This window comes from Neofelis nebulosa, chromosome X (assembly GCF_028018385.1).
Source record: "Neofelis nebulosa isolate mNeoNeb1 chromosome X, mNeoNeb1.pri, whole genome shotgun sequence".
Taxonomy (NCBI): domain Eukaryota; kingdom Metazoa; phylum Chordata; class Mammalia; order Carnivora; family Felidae; genus Neofelis; species Neofelis nebulosa.
The window spans coordinates 102,097,363-102,120,935 of record NC_080800.1 but is presented as its reverse complement, the minus strand read 5'-3'; the positions used below and the strand labels follow the sequence as shown (position 1 = coordinate 102,120,935).

Below are 23,573 nucleotides of genomic sequence, written 5' to 3'. Positions count from 1 at the left end.
TAAAGCTTTCAAATACTTTATTAAAATATGAAAGACCATTCATGATTCAAAAAGGCTTTTTCAAAAAAGACTCTGGTAAAGAAACATGCAAACATAATTCATATATTTAGGATTATTCCAGAATGAACAAGTTAGAGAGAGTAAAAATTAGTTATGCCTATTAAAATTTAAACCCAAGCCACAAATAAGGAAAAATTATCTAAACATACACATTTGGTTTTGAAAGTCAGCTTTCCGAATTCCTTTACAAGTTAAAGTGATCCTTTTATTTCTAGAAATGGTAAATTGCCCACAATACATGATCACGGCCAACCTCCACCTTTGCACTCCCACTGCATCCATGCTAAATGCTCAGAAGCCAGATCTTGCCAATGCACGGAGAGTAGCTCTGTCTCTCGGCAGTTCATCAAGCTCACCCCCACTCATGTAAAAGCCAGAATTCCGATTTATTAGTTTACAATAGAATTTAGCATTTTCCTACAGACCATGGACCAGAGTATTTATGTTGACTCATTTGGCCTCTAACAACAGATCTACCTGCACATTGGGAACCTCACTTACCATGTGCTTATCACTTTTCATTGTCTTTTTTTTTTGTCTTTTCGTGTTACTTTTTAAAATCGTTATTGTTTTCTTGTCCAACTAGACAGTGCACTGCCTAAGCACAGGGACTGGGGGTTTTTACTTCTCTACCTCAGTGCCTATTCTGTTTGTTGAGTGAATGAATTCCAGGAGCCCTGAAACAGCTTGATATATAATCAAATCACAAAAGTCATGAAAATATAAATGTGGCCAAAAAAATATAAATATCTGTCACTGTGTAAAATCTTGGCTCTCAGGTTGCCATCACTTGGAACTGTTGAGAAATAACATAACCATAAGGTTTCCAATGCTCTGGTGGGGCTAATAGGGAGACCACTTGTAAATCAGCTACTCATGAGCCCAGATGCCGAAGCTTCCTCTCAAAATTAGGTTTTACACAGAGTAGCAACAACCGGGGCAGAGGTAGATGGTAAAAAAAAAAAAAAAAAAAAAAGTGTATTTCATTGGATTTGTAATGTAATTTCAATTATAACAAACGTTTAGGGCATATTTTAAATTATGGGATTTTTAAACTCCAGATTGGTCTGTGGATTCTACTATCCAATATCAGAACACTAGGCAAGAAGGTTGCTTTCAGAATTAAACAGAAATTCTTCACTCTTTATCTAGTACTTGTTTTAACACACAGTGCACAACTTCAGAAATTCCCCATAAGGGTCTTCACCACCATAACTAGTGGAGAGCATAATACCTAATTAGAACCACGCACGACAAAGACAAGGGACACGAACCAGCTTCCTGACATCTAATCAAGCAAGACATCTTAGAATCAGTAGCTGTCAAATAATATTTCACTAAAAATGGTGCTTTTGAGAAAAACTGAGGGTTATTTTTATTTGTATTTGGCAAGAATTGACATTAATCTTTTATAAGGTATCACTGTGTTTTGAATCATTTCCCGTTCGTAAATACAACTGAAAATAACCTGTGGAATTCTTTTTTTTCCCAGTCCTCATTTCAAAGCTCCTCATTATCGGCAAAGTCCATTTCAGCTTTTACATCATGCTAGATACTTCCATTACAGGACGATGATGGTTTTAGAAATACATTTGTAACTCACTGAACTGTATTATCTACAATATATAAGACTTAGCGTATATTTAAATTATAGAAAATAAAGTAAAGGTATTTTATTTTCCTTCATGGTGCTTTCAGGAAGACATCAGGATCTTCTCTTCTCCCTAAAGAAAAATAATAACAAAAATCAAGAAAAGATAAACTTACAAGCTATAAACTTGAACGGGTTAACTTGAACTTATAATCAATCATAACATTTCCAACGATGTAAAGCTCACAAAGATACAACACAGTGATATAGCTCAAGCAACCAGTACTTAAAACTGAGTTGTAGGAGCGCTTGGGTGGCTCAGTCGGTTAAGCGTCCAGCCCTTGATTTTGGCTCAGGTCATGATCTCACAGTTCATGGGATCAACGGCTGCACTGAGCTCCACACTGACAGTGCAGAGCCTGCCTAGGATTCTCTCTCCCTCTCTCTCCATCCCTCCCTCACTCTCTCTCTCTCAAAATAAATAAACATTAAAAAAAAGAAAAGAAAAAAACTGACTTATAAAGAATGGAATACTGAGCAGAAAGGAATAGTTTGTAACTGTAGTTTGTAATTTGTAAATTGTAGTTCTATTTACATTTCTATTCCAAAGGCTAACTACTCATTAATTTAGTTCAGCACTTAAGTCTAATTGTCGGTTTATGGCTAAGCCTTGGTCCCTGTCAAAAAAGGACATAACAACTCATTTTTTTATCACAGATATGCCTTGTTTCAATCAAGGCATATCCTCGTACTCCAAACAAGTGATTAACCCCTTTCAACAGATGAGTAAACAATCACATATCTGCTAAGTGCAGACATTGTCCGGTATTCTGTCGGTAGCTTGATATATACACTAAAAGAGCTTTGCTCAGGAGATGTAACAATTTGTGCCTATGGCATCATAAAGTGAACTAATTCAATTTCCTTTTGCTATGATAAGATTTCATTAATTCAAGCACCACAAATTCAGAACTTAGGATGGCGTGGGCCAAGCTAACATTAGCTTTTCCATCCCTGAAGGGAAAATACAGTTCACTGAGCAAAGGTAAAGGACGGCCCGGGTGTTTTCCAAACTGTCCCATCTTTCACATTTGCTTGTGTCTGAATCAGTGAAGGGAAACGGTACTTCCGTTTTGACAAAAGGGACTACGGAGAATAAGACAGGAAAGGACGAGTTTGCATGTGGGCTCATAGAATTTGTTACACTTTCCCAGAGTTTTATTAGGAGCGTACAGTATAGCATATTGAAACCATAGCACGTGAGTAGCCCCCTCTCACTTGATTGGCTGGCAATACCCACTGCATGTTTCTTACAGAACTTCCCATAACTCTGTGTTTGTGAATAGGTTAACTTCTAACCCCGAGCCTCCAAACCCTGTCGAAAACTAACAGTAAACCGTACCTGCAGTACCTTGTGCGCTTCTAACTGAGCACTTCTTCTCAACTGGATACTGCAGAGGTATTACAATACCTTGATCTGGCTTCTGAAATGCTGAAATGAGATTTTTTATTTTCCGGAAAAATCTTTTATGGACCCCGGGGGCCGTCTGGAAAATAAAAGGCCGAGCAAATTATTCACGTACCTCCTAATGATACCAGTAGGCCTACGAAATGCGTGAGGGATGCTTAGAAAGGTAACATTTGTGTGACCTGTTCAAATATTTGAAAACATCAGGAAAAAGGAAACAACAACATTTCTAGAAGAGCTTACTTTGGTTGGCTGAACTTCTCTGCAAGAGGAGCTAATGAGCTGTCATTTCAGTTCTCCCGGGGGTGGTATTAGTTTGTACAAGCTCTTGCTCATCGCCCTGCCCTCCCTGCCTGCTACCCATCATACATCCCGAGCCTCTAAGGCTATACAGGCCATTACCCACAATGAATGCACCGACAGAGAGGATGCAGTTAAATACAGAGAAAACACAGATCGTACAGGTCATTAATAAAAAGCCTGAGAAACCAGACAACCACCACCACCACCAACCCATCCTCCCTGTCATCATTCCACAATATAAAATGCTACACAGGAAATTAAAAATTGACTGTAAGGATACACACAACGCACAGCTAGTTAGTCCTTCTCTCTCTCTCCCCTCACCATATGTCTTGCTTCATCCTTCACAGGAAATATTTTCCTCCTCGGGAAACTTCCCTATCCTCCCCAAAACTGCTCTCCGCCAACTCTTCACCGTGACAAGGTTTTCTCTCTGACACGAAAATGAAAGACTATCTAAGGTCACCTTTATTTATTTGTTTGTTTGCTTTTGAAGAGATCATTATTTGCAAGTGACTATTAAAATGTGTTCCTTTCCTGACATCAACTCGCTTGCAAAGGCACGGCTGAAATCAACAACAATTTCCTGCAAAAGCTGATGAGCCCAGCTTCAGGCATCAGCTCAAAACTGTCATTTTACATAAAATAAAACAGTATTGCTATAAGCGATTGAACAATGACTAGGTTTTTTTTAGAAAGCTGTTTTCCAGCGATTCCATCCTCAAGGCTCTTGAGGTGGGAGCTGTTTGTTTGTTAGCATTTAATGAGAAAAAACTGAAGGCTGGCCTGAAATCTTCAGCCCAACTACACTAAAAGCTGAAGACAGCACGCCGTCTATAGTAACTCCCTCATTTCCTCCACTGGGGTAAGGGATCTTTCTTTGAAAGCATCGAAAAAGTTCTTTTCAGCCTTAAATTAGTGTCACTCACAGGCTCGCACAGCTCGGAGCCTCAGTAGATGTAGAACACTCTCGCACTCGGCTCCACCCCTTGGGTCAAAACACCTTCCCAGAACTCGACTTGAGACCTCATCCAAATCACCACGGCCATTCTTCCAGGGCTCCAAACAGTTTGTGGGCTCCTAGACAGAATCTCTAAATTGCACGGGCAGGTCACAGGCACAAAATACCTCCTTATATCCCCCTTAGAGCACTTTTTCATTTCAAAGCACTTTCCCGTGATTTGCCTCCACTATTTCCTCACCCATTGGCAGTGATTGGCTGATTTGGTTATTCCCATCTGACAGATAAGAAAATGCGAATACAAAGGGATAATTCAGCTTGCCCAAGGTCACACACATAACCAGAAGTAGAATTGGCTCCGGATCCCAGAACCTAGTCTTTTGTCTTTCAAGCCAACACCCACAATAAATTCACCAACAGAGACGATGAGACCAGACAGTTTCTAGAGAAGTTTGAGTCACCAGCCAGAAGAGAAACTATACACTCCCTCAGTGTGGAAATATTTCAAACCACACATCATTTTAGCTGTTCTTGTGGCTTGTAAAACCATTTATCAACAGAAGCATCTTTTTTATGGGGACTTATATGTAGTTAACACTTGATTACCCACACTAACAGAAAGGAATAATAGCACTGGATGTGTAATTTGAATTTGGGATGCAATGTTTTGCTGGCAAATGACTGCCCTAATTTATAGCGTTTTGCTTAGGTTAATAAGGAAAATTATTTAGCATCTACTGATGATCAAATATCCAGAAAAGCCCAAAGGCACTGAAGTCCACGGGGGGGAGGTTGGTACATTTTTTTACAGTGTACTGATGACAACGCACATATCAATAAATGATAGTTGATTGTGTGTAGAATTCTCTATATTAACCATTTAGCAAAATTTTAGCTTGAGTCACAAGAGATAAGTTAACACACTAAGCAATGATAAAACCTAAAAGTCTTTCTAAAAGTAGGAATTTACACAATGTGTATCTTTCATAATTCGGTGGATCCGGGTTCAAATTTCATTCCACTCTTTGAAACAAATCTCAGACTTAGATTTCTAGCACAATCTTTGCGCAGAGGATGGAGTGTTACTGCCATGATTTTTCCTGCAGTATGGCAAACCAAAGCATTGCACCAAAAAGCAGTATAAACATCTGTCATTTAACCAATTTTGAAAACACATTCGCCATAAGAATTGTACCACTGACAACTCCCATTCTGCCACTGAACTTGGCTATTGTTCAAATTTGCACCTTTCCCATACTGTCATCTCTTTACTTATCCATGGAAACATGCTTTGGATCACAGCTGGTCTTCAATATGCTCTAGAGAAATTTCTTCCAGTCAGGTGATATGAGCTCTGAGAGTACACACTAGTTTAATATTCCCTTAGCAAAAACATAACTACGAAAGCAAATTTAGTAGATGGGAAGAAAATGCAATATGCATTTCAAAAATAAATCTAAAGCATTTTTTAAAACTGTTTTCCCCTTTGGAGAAAACATGCCAATCTTCTGCTCTCCTGGTGCAGATAATTACAATATTATTATATAAACGGGGTCAAACCAGACAACAGGATGAAAGGACATTTATGTCCAATAAGCCCTTTCTCCCTTAACATGATCATAAACATGTAACAATCTGCATATGATGTTATACTCGAAATAGAAGAAAACAAATTTAAAGACAAGATTAGCTAAACCCTAATAATTTAAGATCCTTTCCATAGAGTATTCTTCAGCAGCTGAAGGCTACTTCTCTAGGGAGAAGGGCTTTTTCTACTCAGATTGTATACATATATATATATATATATATGTACATAGCAACACAATTATGCTTCATAATAAATGAAATTTAATTTCTTATTCAACCATCTCTGCAGCGATACAGAGAATTTTTAAATATAAACAGGTATAGTTTTGATTAGAAATGGTACTGCTTTTCCTCTAATTAGTATTATAGTATTAATTATCTGTGATAATAATAAATTAAGTATTAATTGTAATTATTATTAATAATAAATTAAGTATTAATTGTAATTATTATTAACAATAAATTCTTTACTATATAGAGCATCAATGTGTTTGAAAACTTGCCCTCAATTTTCATCTCAGTAGTTCAACACATTTGTCGTCTGCAACTTGGGCTTTCTAGTTTACTGATGAATTTGTAAAGTTGCAGCTATTTAAGTCTAGACTTTAGAATTTCTTAAACACGCAGATTGAATTATTAACAGGAGATATTCCCATTAATGTTTTCAAATCGCTCATAATGAAGTGCTTTCATTATAAGGACAGACTGTTTCTAAGGTGTCCGAAATCAGAGAAAGCATTTGAGGTCAAAAGGTTCAGTTGCTGAGACCTCTACATCGGTGAGATGTGATATACTACCCTGGTACATGGAAATAGATTCATTCTGCAGGCATTACTTGTAATGGCATAGTGACTTTCAAATGTTTTCAAAGCCATCAGAGCCCATTTTTCTCAGGAAATCGTATTCGAGCCCCAGTTGATAAGCAAAACAAAAGTGACCTGCTCAGATCAAAGATGAATCAGCGACCCAAAAGCATACCCATTTATGTCCTCCTCTCTCTCTGGCCCCCACCCCCTGGCAACCCCAAGGCACCCAGGTAGAAGAACCTTAGAATTTTGTGGAGCATACCTTGAAAACCATTGCAATGTTCCCTCTAATTTCATTCTGCCTATCCATGTCCTTCCCACATGGCTCAGCTGGGAGTCTGGCCTCCACATATACAGCAGTCTTGATTACTAATATTTGAAAAATCCTCCCTTCTTTGAATCCCTATGCTAAATAACATAGCAATAAACATATACAATTATGTTGTTCAGCAATTTGGGTGAGGTCACGTTTTTTTAGGGCTTACTGTGCAGGTCCTGTGGCTAAGAGCTTTCTTTATATGCATTATCTCATTTAATCTTCAAAATGAGCCCTATGAGTAAGGAACTATTTTTAGGCTCATTTCACAGATGGAGAGATCTGTTCAAAGAAAAGTTAAGTAACCTGCCCAAGGTCATAGACCTGTCAGGGAGGAGGGGGGGACCAGACCTGGAACCCAGATATAGCTGACAACAAACTCTGAGCTCTCACATCGCTATTTAATTCATGTTGTATCTATCTCCCTAAGCATATTATAGGCTCTTAGAAAACAGGAGTTCACTTTGTTTAATCCACTATAGAACCAACACACATATTGGTATCATTTGGTAAATAATTGCTTATTTAATCATTTTACATACTTTGTATATGCTTTCCAAAATTTTGCATAGGCACTAAAAGTTTGACACAATCCTTCAACTTTTTTATCTTTCCCCCAAAGTGAGACCATTCTATACAATGGTGGCTGAACAGAACTGGAACAAAAATTCTCTAAAGCCTTCTTAATGATCCATGAACAGTTTTGGGTTGGAGCTTTAGTGATTTGAATTTCATGAATATTTGGGAAATGTAGGATTTGACAACTCTTTTATAAAACCAGCCTAAATTTCAAACACCTCCCTGATATCCCCAGAAGCAAAAAATAAATAAAAGAGCTATACCTCAGCACTCCAAGAACCTGTTTCTGTCTGGGACACTCGGTATGTATAAATGTAACCTTGATACCTGCGAAAGAATAAACCTCCATTACTGAAAAATTCCAAAAGAACAACAGATGCTCTAAATTTGAGCTTAACGATTACATATGAATGTTAAATATATTGGGACACACATATATGGTACCATTGCGTTCGTAGGAAGAAAAGCTTGGGGGCTCTGATTTGCTTGCATATTATATCTGGCTAATCACAGTTTCCAGAGAGCCTTCTTTATCTTTTCCTTTTTTTAAAATGCATGAGCTCAGAGGGCATCTGGGTGGCTCAGTTAGTTAAGCGTCTGACTCTTGATTTCAGCTCAGGTCATGATTTCACGATTGTGAGCTCGAGCTCCACATCGGGCTCTGTGCTGAGCATGGAACCTGCTTCAGATTATCTCTCCTCTCTCTGCCCATCCCCAGCTCACATACTCCCTCTCTCTCAAATAAAAATAAAATAAAATAAAATAAAATAATCTTCTTTATCAAATTTTTTTAACGTTTATTTATTTTTGAGACAGAGAGAGACAGAGCATGAATGGGGAAGGGGCAGAGAGAGAGGGAGACACAGAATCGGAAGCAGGCTCCAGGTTCTGAGCCATCAGCCCAGAGCCTGACGCGGGGCTCGAACTCACGGACCTCGAGATCGTGACCTGAGTTGAAGTCGGATGCTCAACCGACTGAGCCACCCAGGTGCCTCATAATAATCTTCTTTATTAATAACATAACAACATAACATAACATAACATAACATAACATAACATAACATAAAATAGGGGTGCCCGGGTGGCTCAGCTGGTTAAGCCTGTAACTTCAGCTCAGGTCATGATCTCACAGTTCGTGAGTTCAAGACCCATGTCAGGCTCTGTGCTGACAGCTCAGAGCCTGGAGCCTGCTTCGGATTCTGTGTCTCCCTCTCTCTCTGCCCCTTCCATGCTCATGCTCTGTCTCTCCCTCTCTCAAAAATAAATAACATTAAAAAAATTTTTTGTAAGCAATAAAATAAAATAAAATGTGGGAGTTCATACTCTTAAGGATTTGTCTAGTTGAGAGACGTTTTGGACAAGAAGAAGCTAGAGACCTGTTGTAATTGGTAAAAATCATGAATTATTAAATAGATTTAACAAGGTGTCATCAAATTATTTTTAAGTACATATGGAGCCTTAAGGTGAAAAATATTTCACTCGGATAAGGTAGTGCAAGGTCCACTTAATAGTAATAATTATTATTATAAATATAATTAATATAATACTGTATTTCCACAATATTACTATTATGGCTACTTTACAATATAACATAGTAAGAATTGTAATTTCAATTCAAAAAATGTCCTGCTAAAGTACTTGAAAGCAGCTTGTCCTTTAGATGGGGTAAATATTCTCCCCCATCACTGAGTGTGTAAGCATACTGTATATCTGTATAATTGATGCCAAGAGTTTTATTTTATTTTATTTTTATTTTGGAGAGAGAACGCAAGCAGGGAAGAGCGGCAGAGAGAGAAAGAGAATCTCAAGGAGAGATTCAGCGTGGGGCCAGATGCGAGGCTTAATCCCACCACCCCGGATCATGACCTGAGCTGAAATCAAGAGTCAGACACCCAACCGACTGAGCCACCCAAGCGCCCCTCTTCTTCTCATAAGGCTACCAATGCTATTGGATTATAGCCCCACCTGTATGGCCTCATTTAACCTTAACTATATTCCAAAGGCTTATCTCCAAATGCAGCCACATTGGGGGTTAGGGTTTTAACATATGAATTTGACAAGGATACAATTCAGTCCATAGAACATGAATTATCTCTTTTGGACACCACAAAAATCCTATGACCTTTATACTGTGAAATTAATTTTATAGATGAGGGAACCAAGACTTTGAGAAGCTAAGTAACTAAAACCACACTAGAGACCAAGCAACAAAGATGGGATTTGAATCAGGCCTGTTTGACTCTAGAGCCCCAGCTCTTGGTCCCCATACTATAATGGATGTAGATTATTGATTATATTTTAGTATCTATGATAATGCTGTTTAATTTGCCTAACAAACCTTTACTTCATAGAAAAGTAGGGTAAACTTTGTTCCGAATTATTTCAAAGTTTGAATATTAATATGGATCCAATTCTCTGAGTCAACAGAATTTTATTTTATACGTTTTCTGATTGTTACTCTTAGGTACAAGTTTGGGTCAATATAAATCATTGGTTCGAATACATGCTACACTCTGGTAAGAAAAAAAAAAGTATTTGGGGCACCTGGGTGGCTCAGTCGGTTGAGCATCTGACTCTTGATTTTGGCTCAGGTCACAATCCCAGGGTTATAGGATCGAGTCCCACATTACTCCCCATGCTGGGTGTGGAGCCTGCTTAAGATTCTCTCTCTCCCTCTCCTGTGGCACCTCTCCCCAGCTCACACTCTACATACATACATACATACATACATACATATATTTAAACTTTAAAGAACAGATGATTCTAAAGCATTCCAGACAGAAGGTCATCCTTGAATAACTGACCTCACTTACCATCAATTCCCTTTAGAACTAAAAGTCCTTAAATATGTGGATTAAATTACTATATCTTTAATCAATATTCATCAGTACTGATTACCTAAAGAACAAAAAAAAATACTTCTAAAAGACTATAACCCGTTTCATCCGATTTGTGAAACCAAAAAAATCAATTTAATTGCTGGTGTGGTTACAGGAAATGTTTCATTTTCATTATGAAGGTTTGCCAGCATCTTTAGATCACATATAAAATAGCTTGATATATGCACATATAAAAAACATGCTAAGTAAATATAAAATATTACATTGTTAAAGTCTTTTGTTTTTTTGAGCAATAAAATCCACCTCGAAACCCTCCAATTTCAGTAAGTACTCTACAGGGAACAAGGTGAGGGCTTTGATTTCCATTTTTCACCATGGGAACTCAAAACATAGGGCTTTAAGTGATTTTCTTAAAGTCACAGAGCAAAATGGAGACAGAAGCAGAGAAACAACATAGGTCCTTAGTTCCATTTTTCCTATGGGAAACGATTAAGGGCAGTAATTCAGTATCATTAAAGATGATATGGAAATGCATTATTTAAAATCTCAGCACTAATGCAAGCAAAATTGTAAGTGACCAGTTTTCACTTTCTAAAACAGTGAGCCTCTAAAACATACAAAGAATCTATCTCCCTACTATCATTCATCTTCATTTAGTCAAAATAAATGAGTCTGTTTTGAAAATTGTTTCCTAACGAATCTGATCTTATCTCACTTTCAGTTAAGCAGCAAGAACCTGAGTACCACTTCAAAAGCCCTTCCCTCCTTCAGTCTCTGAACAACCTAATGTCAGTGGCACCTAAGACTTCTTGTGATTAACCCACCTAATATTAACAATTTCCTACTCCCCCGCCGCTCAGATTTCTGAATGAGCAGAATCGGTTCACCTCTCAGATAAGCCAGTTCATCTCTTCCACTTTCATGTCACTGAGGGAACTGACCCAGATCCCCTGTGTCAACTCTTGTTACCCTAAGGTCGTGGATGGAAGAGCTCTAAAACAGTGCCATCCAAATTACATTCCCAGGGTAATAACATCAGCATCACCTGGGAACTTGTTAGAGATGCAGGACCTCAGGCCCTGCCCCAGAACTGCCGAATCAGAATCTGTACTTTAACAAGATCTCCAGGTGATTTGTAAGAACGTTCCAGTTACAGGCGGATTAAAATGCAAAGAGAATGCCCACACCTATGGGATTATTGATGGCAATTTCTGCAAAGTCAAGCTGGCTTCTTTCCACTCGCCGAGGGCACTTCTGTGCCACCGCCTCCGTAGTCAGTCTCCGCTTTAAGAGCGCAGAGAATTCAGAGGACACTTACCGTGATGAGCACTGAGTAAGGTACAGAAATGTTGAATCACTATATCGTACACCTGAAACTAACATAACACTGCATGTCAATTGTACCTTCAATAGGAAAAATTTTTAATTTCAAAATAAACAAATTGTTTAAAAGAAAAAAAAAATAAATATAAGCTGAAGCTTTTTCAATGGTTTCAAAAGGCTCCACAGAGCAGTGTTTCTGAACCGCTGACTTCTTCTTTTCCAACAAAATTTCATGGTTTTGTTTTCTGTAGCTTGAATTATGGAATGATCATTTTATAACATAAAATTAAACCAAAATACTGAATATGTTTTTTTCAAACGATGCATACTCTCTCCCTGTCCACTAAAAAACTGCTGTTCTAGGAAATAAAGTTATAATAAGAGCTATAAAACCGTGCATATTTTCGACCCACTGAACGACCTTGCTTATCTTCACACACTCCAAGGAATCAAGGGACAAAGCAGTTTCATAAAGATTTTCATAGTAGTTCTATTTTAATGGTGAAAAAAATAGAATTAACCTAAGTACCCCAAAATAAGGAATGTTATTCAAAATAAGAAAATGGTAACAGAAAGAACCATTCAAAATTATACCAAAATTCAAAGGGATTAGAGCCCTCTTATATTTTTCAAAGAATGTTAAGCACATGGATTATGTTAATATAAAATTATGGTATGTGAAAGAAGATCCATGGAGATCCATGGAGACCCCACTCTGATTACAACTATTCAGACCCATTCCTGTATGTATACAAACTGGAAGTAAATTTAAACTCATATAAATGCATCCTTGCATATTAATTTTTCCTATAAAGTTATATGTGACTAATAACATTTTTAAAAATTTTTTAATGTCTATTTATTCTTGAGAGAGAGAATGACAGAACACGAGCAGGAGGGGGCAGAGAGGGAAACACAGAATCTGAAGCAGGCTCTGGGCTCTGAGCTATCAACACAGAGCCTGACATTGGGGCTCGAACTCACAGACCACGAGATCATGACCTGAGCCAAAGTCAGTCGCTTAACCGACTGAGCCACCCAGGCACCCATGACTAATAACATTGTTTAAAGAAAAATTAGCAAAATTATGATTTCGTGCTTTAGAAACCTAGTCTAAGCAAGTTACAAATCAGAAAAATATAATTTATTTTTTCAAACTGTTGCATCCCTTTTTTTCAATTTTTTTAAATGTTTTTATTTATTTTTGAAGGAGAGAGAGAGAGCATGAGCGGGGAAGGAGCAGAGAGAGAGGGAGACACAGAATCTGAAACAGGCTCCAGACTCTGAGCTGTCAGCACAGAGCCCGACGCAGGGCTCGAACTCACAAACCGTGAGATCATGACCTGAGCCGAAGTTGGATGCCCAACCGACTGAGCCACCCAGGTGCCCCTGTTATATCCCTTTTAGGATTATCTTTCTTCTGACTCTTTCCATTGATACAGACAAACTAAGAATGTGGTGTAATTTTAACTTCCTTGCTCCACCAAATCTTTGTCGGACTTGTTGATTAGCCTGGAATTCAAAATCTATCATGAAGAAAAAAAGCTAGAAAACGAATAATTGGTAGACAACAGCAGAGGTTTTTTTGTTGCTGTTATTGTCATTAATTTTCTTCACAAATACTTTGCATTTTAATGACTACAAAGCATGTGTTGATTCAGCCCCAGCCAAAATTAAAATTTGCCTTTATTTTGTCAAAAGTTGTCCCAACCCTTAAAAAAGTGCCCTGGTTAGAGATGAATGAGGGTGCCTGGTTGGTTCAGTTGGTAGAGTATCCGACTCTTGAACTCAGGGTCATGAGTTCAAGCCCTATGTTGGGGGCAGAGATCACTTAATTAAAGAAATAAATGAGAAGAAAGCAACCTGATTTATTACTTATTTTCTCAAAGGGTCAGCGTTGGGGACAGATCTTGGTTTAGAACTAACAAAACCACATCAATTCCTTCTTTATACCACTTCAAGGCCTACAGAGAAGAAAAAGTTTAGCTACATCTGACTCCTTCATGCTTACAAAATAATGCTTAATGCTATGTGCAAAATTCAAGGCACAATTATAATGTGACTGATTTTTTTAACAAATATTTCAGAACTTTTATACCCAGAAAAATGTTATCCTATAGAAAGCCATCATTATTGAGACTATACTCTGATTCAAGAAATTTCTGAATTTCCTATGGTTCAATCTTCATTTTTTTCAGAGTGAACTTGAATTTTCAGAACCATCAAGTCATTCAGCTTCAACTCTGGTGGGAAAAATATGTAAAACCAGTTTCGATTAGTCATGACAATAAATATCACGTCTTCTTCCCCTTAACTGCCACATAACATACATATTTATGTATTCCTACGATGTTCTAACTTTGTATTGCAATTATTTGTAGACCTTTTATTTATAGTAACAAACACCTACTACATGTTAGCTTTATAAATATTAACTTGTGTAATAATCCTCTGCGGATTATTAACCCTATTAGGTAAGTACTATTATTATTACCATTTCCCTTTTCACAGATAAGGAACCTGAGATACAGAAAGTTTAAGTAACTTGCCCAAGGTAAAACAGCTAGTTTTACAAAGTTGGGATGCATACCCAGAGTCTGGCTGAAAGATCTATGCTGCCCCTCTCATATCAGAGGGAATGAATTCATACATTGGTGTTAAGATGATTCCAAAAGCACAAGTCTCAAAAAGGGAGGGAACCTTCTTGGCCTCAGGGCCGAAGGCAAACATTGAGGGGGAGAACGAAAGAAGGGGCTGGAGGGACGAGGCCAGTTGAGGAGAGCCCAAAAAAGGTTGACCCAGACTTCTCCTTCACTTAGGCAAATTACATCCTCAGATTAATCTTGCAACTTCAATTTTGCATTGTCAACCAGAATCAGCACTTGATTTGCTGGCCTATGAAATGTCCATTGATGTAGGGGATGTAACTTTAATCCTAGGCTGCCTTTCAGGCTTGCTCTGCCATTAATAGATTTACTCAGAACATCCAAAATAACTCTGGTGACCTAAATTATCATGAAGATAAATGCGGCACCAACACATATATCCAACTGTATTCAAAAACTCACTGTAAATTAAGTAATCATTTCTCATTCTTTTGAGTTCTTTGCTACAATGTTCCCCTCTATTGCAACTGGTAAACTGGAATTTGATTTCGTCACTGCTCCTTCCCCCGTTTCTCCAGTTCAGTGGTTTGATAGGCACTTTATTCCCAATCATCCCTTTAATCTCAAAGGACAAAAAGATAATTATCCTTTTATCCAAAGCCATACATGTCAAGTGACTTCATTATGTGCCCTTGTAAAGAATATAATAGCATTTCTGCTTCCAAATCTTCCATCAGATAGGTAGCAAGCAAAGTCAGGGATGTACAGAAGAATGCTACTTATGGAAATAAACCATTTCTGCAAACTAATTATTTTAAATATCTTAAACTGGTTTTTCTCTTATCACCATCAAACTATCCCACTGGGCATTTAGGACTTTCCCCATGGCTGTCTGCATTGAGGGTAAGAAGAGAAGGACTGTGAGAGTTCATGTGTACATACCTCAATGAAAAGAAAATATACATGGAAAACCAAAAAGAATAAACTAAACTACACTAAAAGAGGGGCACCTGGGTGATTCAGTCAGTTAAGCGTCCAACACGATCTCGGCTCAGGTCATAATCTCACGGTTCAGGGTTTGAGCCCCACATCAGGCTCTGCAATGGCACAGAGCCTGCTTGGGATTCTGTCTCTCCTTCCCTCGGCTCCTCCCCTGCTCGTTCTTTCTCTCTCTCTCAAAATAAAAAAAATAAACTTTAAAAAACTACCCTAAAATAAAATAAAACCTATTTACATTAATAAGAGCACTTTTAGTAGATCGGATGAACATAAGAAAAATATGCCAAGTCAGTAACTTTCTTAAGCAACAGAAGAATATGGTGGAAAAAGAAAATCCCATTTATGATAGAAACAAAACAAAAAAAAACTGACGCACACATTCATACCCACAATGATTAGAAATACATTTTTAAAAATGTGCAAGACCTATAAAAAGAAAACTACAAAACCTTATTGATAGATACAAATTTTTTAAATTAAGAAGTGGAGAGATGTATCAGGTTTTTTGATGGGAAGACTACATTCTTTAAAGATGACAATTCCTCCTTAATTTATTAAATGAGTTTAATGTAATCCCAATGGGATTTTTAAAATTAAAAAAAAAATTATTCTAGATTGCATCTCAAAGAACCAACAAGTAAGAACAGCAAATAATTGGGGCACTTGGCTGGCTCAGTCGGTGGAGCTCGTGACTCTTGATCTCAGGGTTGTGAGTTTGAGCCCCACATTGGGTGTGGAAATTACTTAAAAATAAAATCTTTGGAAAAAAATAAGAGCAAATAATTGTTTAAATGTATTAAACTTTATCATACTATAGTGTTAGCAATACAAGAATAATAGATCAGTTAAGCCAAATAGTTGGGAAACAATAACTGCTATATGTTAGAGTTTAATATATGGTAAAGTAGGCTAGGAAGTTGATGGGGAATGGAAGTTCTATTTACAATTATATTGTGACAATTGTTAGCTATTTTGAAACAAACTCAAATTAGATCCTTTCCCCACATCAAAATGAAGTTCCACATGGAATCAAAGAGTAAACTAACCAAACCATAAATTGAACACAAAAACTGAAGTGAAGTTTTAGGACATCTCTGGAGGAGAAAGAACTTTCTAGGCTGGGAAACAAAGGAAGACACTAAACACAAAGAAAATGAGCAACAGATTTAACTACTAAATGTTAACTTGTTTGAGATGGCTAACACTAAACTGAGGAAAGATACTTGCAACACATCAACGATTTGTATATAAAAATTAATAATGTGTTAAGAAAAATAGTAAGATCCAAATGGTTAAATGGCAAGGTACACAAAGAGCCAATTTATGAACAAGGAAATACAACAGCTTACCAACCATAGAAAAGACACTCACTAAACAAAGAAATATGAAATAAAGAGTAAGACACCAAGTTTCAAGGAAAATTTTTGTTAACAAGAATACCCATTTCTAGGGAGGGGATGGTGAAATGGACACTCTCACGCATTACTGGTGAGCATATATATAAACTTGCATAACCATTTAGGAAAAAGTATTTGGTGATCATGCATATATCAAGAATCCTAAGCTGCTAATGTTTCCTGACCTAGAAATTACGTATCTTGAAATTCATTATAAGGAAGTAATCATACATACAAGGAAATCTTTATGGACTGAAACATGAATCATGAGGACATAACAGCAAATAAAAATGGAATGATTCAAATGTCTAATAATAGATGACTGGTTAAGGAAAATATAGTACATTTACTGGCTGACCTATCATGCAGCCATTAAAAATAATGTCTTAAAATCATTTGTAAGAACATTACATATGAATGGGGTTTTTTTCATGTTAAATGGAAAATGCAGTAGAATACAATACTGTAAGAGCACATGTGTGTTTACAGAGCAATTTATTAAAATAAGAAAGAAGATTCACTTAATTTTCAACAATCGTCTGTAGCTTATAAAACTATAGATGATTTCCCTCATTTCCATTCTCTACATTTTTCAAATTTTCTATAATATGAAAAGGTATTAGGATCTATTTTTAATAGACTCATTATACAAAAAACTAGATTTATTTATTGAAAATAACCAAAAGGACAACTCACTTTAAAGGAAGGTGAACAACTCTATCAATGGAAAACACCTTCAGTACTTTATAAGATTCAATTTTCCAAAACTGAACCTAGGAAAAGGCTCAGAACCAGGGAAAGGAGCAAACGTTGTTTGAAAGTATAGAGTACAGTTTGAAAGGCCCATGTAATGTGTTATTTCTACAATAGAAATACAAAAACTAAAACTCAGCCAAACCTTCTTGGATAATGGGAAAAAACAAAACACAAAATGAAAAACTATTCTGAGTGAACTCCACAATCAATTCATGTTTGTTAGCTAGATCTTGTTGTTCATGAGTATATGACACCATTTACATTGTTATTTCTGCTGCACATCATAAGCGTACAGGTTTTGGTTTGAAATGAGTACGTGGTTTATTTCAAGATAAAATTTGATGATTGTTACTACGGCATAGTACTAAAATGGGGGCATGAAATTTTTATGTTTATCAAAAGGGACCCTTGGCTCAGAAAGATTGAGAAACTTTCATAAAAGACAATGTACCCTTGTGTCTTCCCTCTGTAGCTCGGTCTGGCAATCACACTCTAAGACTTTGAGGCCCCAGTGTGTCCATCAAAAGACATGCTAGGGGACTCCCAATTTGCCTACTTTATTCTGCAACTTCATAGGGAGGTTTGCATGGAGAACTAAGAATCATAAAAACTGAATTTATGCAAGATTCACTTTGGGTAAAAACTTAAATGGTTAAGAATTTCCCACCCTGCCTAAATTAATTCCTTCCGTGGCCTTGGCCTACATGGGCAAAGGGCTAAAGCTGTCCTCTCTTTTGCAAATTTTACCAACAGCTCTTATGCAGAAGGTAGGCACACATTACGATTCCTATTTAACAGCTATGGAGACCAAAACCCACAGAAGTTGAGTGACTTCCCCAGAGTCCACACCCTGGCCTCCTGAGTATCAGCCCAAAGCTCTTTGCAGTAGAGAAGACTATTTGCCATGGCAATTCATTTGTTAATTCAAAAATATCTACCGTGTGTCTATTATGTGCCTCATAATGGCTACTATGTGCTAGGTTGTGTTCCTGGTGCGGGAGACAACGTCCCTGCCTTCACTCAGTTTCCATTTTTGCTAAAGAACACAGCAATACAGAAGTAAACAAGCAAATGGCGGATAGTTTAAAGCTCCTTGGAGAAAAATAAAGTGATAGGGTATGACAGGCACAGAGAGGGTGGTCAAGGAAGAGGTCTCTGAGGCAAGAGGCAAAAGTAACAAGCTGTAGGGGCACCTGAATGGTTCAGTCGATTGAGCGTTTGGCTTTTGATTTCGAGGAAGGTCATGATCCCAGGGTCGTGGGATCAAGCCCTGCATGGGGCTCCATCCTGAGTGTGGAGCCGGCGTAAGATTTGCTCTTTCCCTCTGCCCCTATTCCCACTCTCTCTCTCTAAAATTAAAAAAAAAAGTAACACACTGTGGAGCTCCTCAGAGCCAAGTTAAGTTTTTTTTTAACCTCTAGTTTAAGGGGTTCATTACCTCCCTTGTCAGCTTCTCTAAAGAAGCCCCTTTTGTTTGCCCACTCATTCCTCCACATTCTTTTGATAAGAAAAGAGCCTAAGAAGACTAGCTGGCTTTCGCTGACCTACCTATCCCAGTTTCCACTGGGCAAAAACAATAATGTAAGCATACCATAAAGATTTGAGCCCAAGACTAGTATCAAAAAGACAATAAATACCAAGTGTTGGCAAGGGTGTGGAGAGAAGGGAACGCTCCTGCACTGTTGGTAGGAATGAAAACCGGTGCAGCTCCTATGGGAAACAGTATGGAGGTTCCTCAAAAACAGAATAGAAATACCATGATCCAGTAATTCCACTACTGGGTATTTACCCAAAGAAAACAAAAACACTCATTCAAAAAATATATATATATGCCCCCTATGTTTATTACATTATTTACAATAATGTGTTTACAATCGCCAAGATATGGAAGCAACCCAAGTGTCCATCAACAGAATAAAATACAGAATAAAATCTTGCCATTTGTGACAACATGGACGGACCTAGAGGGTATTACGGTAATGAAATAAGTCAGGCAGAGAAAGACAAATACCGTATGATTTCATTTATATGCGGAATCCAAAAGACAAGACAAACCTAATCTTAAACACAAAGAACAAGCTGGTGGCTGCCAGAGGGGAGAGAGATGGGGGGGATGAGCAAAATAGGTGAAGGGGATGAAGAGGTACAAATTTCCAGTTATAAAATAAATAAGTCACGGAGATGAAAAAGCACAGCACAGGGAGTACAGCCAACAATATCGTAATAACTTTGTATGGTGATGGATGGGGACTACACGGATCGTGGTGAGCATTTTGTAATGCACGGAATTGTCAAACCACTATGCTGTACACCCGAGACTAATAGAACATCGTATGTCAACTGCATCTCAAAAGGAAAAAAAAAAAAAAATATCCGAGCCCAAGAGATTCACCTGCTTCCACGTATTTCTCTTGAAGCCTGTAGAATCAATGTATTTAGCATGACCCGAGAGTTACCACATGCATGGCTTGACCACGTGAAAAAAGAAAAAACGATAAACAGCGAAAATCATCTAATAACCACCTCAGTAGGATCTCTCTTCACTGACCCAGAAAGTACTTCACAATCTTGCAGTGTCTCATTAGGTATCAAAATTACTACCAAGCCCGTTCCTTCATTTTGTTTCCGACTAGAACCTACTACGCAGCGTAGGTGTTTTCATGGGTGTTTTTATTCTGCTGACAAAAAAAAGTGATGGAGCTAGGTCCTTCCTTAGAAATGCCCCACGAGCACTGAAAGAACTCGACTGAAAGCAAATACAAAACTAATAACGCTAGCTTATACTTCCCGAGCATTTATGATGTGTCAGGCCCAGTGCTAAATTCTTCACCGGCATTATCGCATTTGATCCTCCCTATGCTAGGAGGTAGGTAGTATTATTATACCCATTTTATGGACAAGAAAAGTGAGGCACTGAGAGGTTAACTTGCCACCGTCACAGGCCTACCATCAGACTAGCGCAGGATTGCTAGATCCTGACCCTGACCCCGGAGCCCTGGAGCCAAGACGAAGGTGCATTTGATTCAAAATGGGTGTTAGACTAAGGCATGCCTAGGTAAAGGGCAGATCTGAATCATAACAAGGGTGTTTTCCCTCCATGCCCTTTACCACTCCTGTTAGTCCTAGCTTTTTCTCAAGAAGGGTCCTACTTCTGGAACCCCATGCCCCCACACACAGCTCCTCTAGAGGAAGCTAAGTAAGCAAATGCAGAGAGGGAGCTCTCCCTACAAACACACCCCTCTCAGCACCGCGACCCAACAGGCATTGCACTCTAAAAGTAAGATTTCGTTTCTTGGTCTTCTTCCTCTCCCTGTCCTCTTCCTTTGGGAGGACGCCTCCAATTCCATTTACGGAGGTCTGGAGAGAGCCCTTTCCTTTTCCCAGGAGCTGGTGGCCCCCATTCTGGCCAGTCCACCATCCCAGGGCTCCACCTTGCAGGCCTCGACTAGAGGTCAAAACGGGAAGTCGGGAGCCTGGATCATTCTCGAAGCAAAGGAAATTCTAGGCTGTGTTTCCCCACCCCAAAGGGCATTCTCAGCAGCTGCCACAAAAGACCAGGGGGTGGCCCTTCTGGAGAGTGAGGGCCGGGGGAGCGAAATCCTCAGTGAGGGGCCTAAGCCAAAGCGTGGTCCGCCACCGACCTAGGCTGGACCTGAGGAAGGCCTCGGGGCCATCATGTGGTCAGTGGAGGAGGCCTGGACGTCGCCTGCCACTGCCTCCCGCCCACACCACCCGTGCGCCCCCAAGCAGGTGCCCTCTTCGGGCCCGGCGCCCCCCCCCCCCCAGGCCACCGCGACCTACTCACAGCACACACAGGCAGTACACGCCCGGGACACTCTCGCTGTCCCTCAGCAGATAGCTGCCGTCCAGACCCGTGGCCAGCAGGAGCTTCTCCCCCGTCTCCCGGCTGATTTTGCCGTGGTACACAGCCACCGCGTCCATGGCCTGGGGGACTCTCGGGCCGCTGAGGCGACGGACGGTGCAAGGCAGATGTCACGACCGCTGCTGCAAGCCGGGCGCAAGTCAGCCACCTGACTCCCAGTTCAGCCAGATGTGCAGAAAAAGAGAGAGGAGCTCCCCAACAACAGGATGTTGTCTATCTGCCTTAAAACCTCCTTCTCACACTTCAATGAAAACCAGCTCAGCAATTTAGAAGCTTGGTTATTGCCACAATGTTCGATCCCCCTCCCCGCCCCCACCCCCACCCCCAACACAGGGTTCAGAAGGACAGGGAAGGCCCGCTGGAAGACGGTCCTTGCAAGATTTGGGGGTGGACTACCAAGGCGGACCCTCGCACACAGGCAGGAATGCTTGCTAATGCTTCCGTTCTTGCATTTTTCCCAGGGGCCACCAGGGATGACTTAGCTTAACTAGTCCTCAAAGAGATTGATGATAGAGGCAACTTGTACATGGCCTTCATGCCAGGCGGAGACATGCTGACAGAGAATGAAAGAACCAAAAGCTCTCAGACCAAAGCACAGAAACTACCAGTGCTATCGGTGTGCAGTCACTACCGAGCACAGCCAGGAGGCTGTTCCACAGTCACAAGTAGTAGGTGAAAAGCCAACGTGGGGCAAGTCTCCTTTTCGAGTCTTCCTACTCCTCTCGAGTGATCCTGATCTTGAGCAAATACTGATTTTTCCTACTTTCTTGTCTGAGATCCCAGAGTGCTGATGGAGAAACAAATATCAGCCTATGTCCGAAGGTGTTCCAGATTTTTTGATCTGATGAGACTTCGATGTGAGAATGAATCATTTCATTTGGTGCTTTGTCTTTATGTGGACTCGTATATGCCCTTTGACATACAGGGCCCACCTTTCAGCATTCAGGGCATAGAGCTTGTTTTAAATCGTATTGCAAGTGTTTATTATTGTATCCTCTGTTGTCAACAGAGTATGTTTTTTCCTCAGTTGATACTAAACCATCATTCATTTCTTAAAACCTTTCAACCTTTCAGAGAATTTCCTTCTCTGAAATAAGGCATCGCTTCTATTTTAAAACATGCTGTTAAGTAATATTTCCCCCAAACTTCCTCCTCTTTCACTGGGATAAGACTTTGTTTAATGCTTGAAACTGGATGGCCTTCTCCATTTTTCCTTTTGATTATGTAAAATACTTGTAAAGTTGGAATTTAAATAACTGGTCATGTGTCTGTTGTATCTCTTCCACAACTTCGGCTCCTAGTTCCTGGTGAACGTGGCGAGGCCGTGAGCTCAAGGTTGAGAGAACAATTTTTAAATCCTCACATGCCCTACTAATGGATCAGGTGCATGGGGCTGCCTTGTACCAAAGCCAGACTTTTGTCTGCCGCCCGCTAGGTTTGAGAACAATCCTCTGAGATTTCAGTGGCAGCTAGTAGTGACTCAGCTTTTTCTTTTTTTTTTTTTTTTAAGTAAGCTCTACCCACCGACATGGGGCTCAAACTCACGACCTGAGATCGAGAGTCGCATGTCCTAGCGACTGAGCCAGCGAAGCACCTCGTGACTCTCCTTGATTGGAGCATACCCAACCTTAGAATCCATCAACCTTAGTAGATGAAGTGTAAGCATAAGCCTCTTACAACACCAAGAATAAACAAAGAAAATAAAACAGCATTCAAGATGATATTTGGGGATAGCTCTGGGGTATTGAGCCAGGATTGGCTCCTCATCTTTCTGCCTCACTTGTTTATGGTCAAGTCCACTTCTCACCCTTCTTCATGCTTCGGGTCAAGGAAGAAATCGATCTAATAAGTGAACGCACACACCAATGTTAAGGCCTCGAGAAGTTAACCCACCCCGAACTCTTTATATTTTGAGCTGGCAAATGATTAGTTCAGAGTTCATCACAATGGTGGAATTTTGAACACGAAAGGAGGACATAGGAAAGGGGAGCCAGGCCCTCATTGAGTCCATATGGCCAGCAGCCCACCTGTGAGGTGAACTGTGCTAACGTGGTGTCACACGGGTAAAAATGAAACCCAAGTTTTGCTTTGTTTTGTC

At 39.3% G+C, this 23,573-nt stretch overlaps 1 protein-coding gene across 2 annotated transcripts; it reads right to left on the bottom strand.

Moving 5' to 3' along the window:
* SH2D1A (SH2 domain containing 1A) lies at positions 1-21,725 on the bottom strand. Of its 2 annotated transcripts, XM_058713220.1 has the most exons (5): positions 21,398-21,725; positions 19,985-20,059; positions 7,935-7,998; positions 3,054-3,198; positions 1-1,784 (listed from the first exon to the last, which is right to left on the bottom strand). In XM_058713220.1, exons 1-5 carry the CDS (start codon positions 21,532-21,534, stop codon positions 1,744-1,746), a joined length of 462 nt encoding a protein of 153 aa, XP_058569203.1. In that variant the 5' UTR covers positions 21,535-21,725; the 3' UTR covers positions 1-1,743. The 2 variants fall into 2 exon arrangements, with proteins under 2 accessions (XP_058569203.1, XP_058569204.1); XM_058713221.1 differs by lacking the exon at positions 19,985-20,059 and having other exon boundaries at positions 21,398-21,720.
* Between the last annotated feature and the right edge of the window lie 1,848 nt (positions 21,726-23,573).

Coding starts and splice junctions, on each gene's coding strand:
- SH2D1A (XM_058713220.1), bottom strand. CDS start 21,534: ATGGACGCGGTGGCTGTGTACCACGGCAAAATCAGCCGGGAGACGGGG. Junction 20,060..21,397: donor GTGTACTGCCTGTGTGTGCT/GTGAGTAGGTCG, acceptor CACGTGGTCAAG/CCATGCATGTGGTAACTCTC. Junction 1,785..3,053: donor AAGCGCACAAGGTACTGCAG/GTACGGTTTACT, acceptor ATTTTTCTTTAG/GGAGAAGAGAAGATCCTGAT.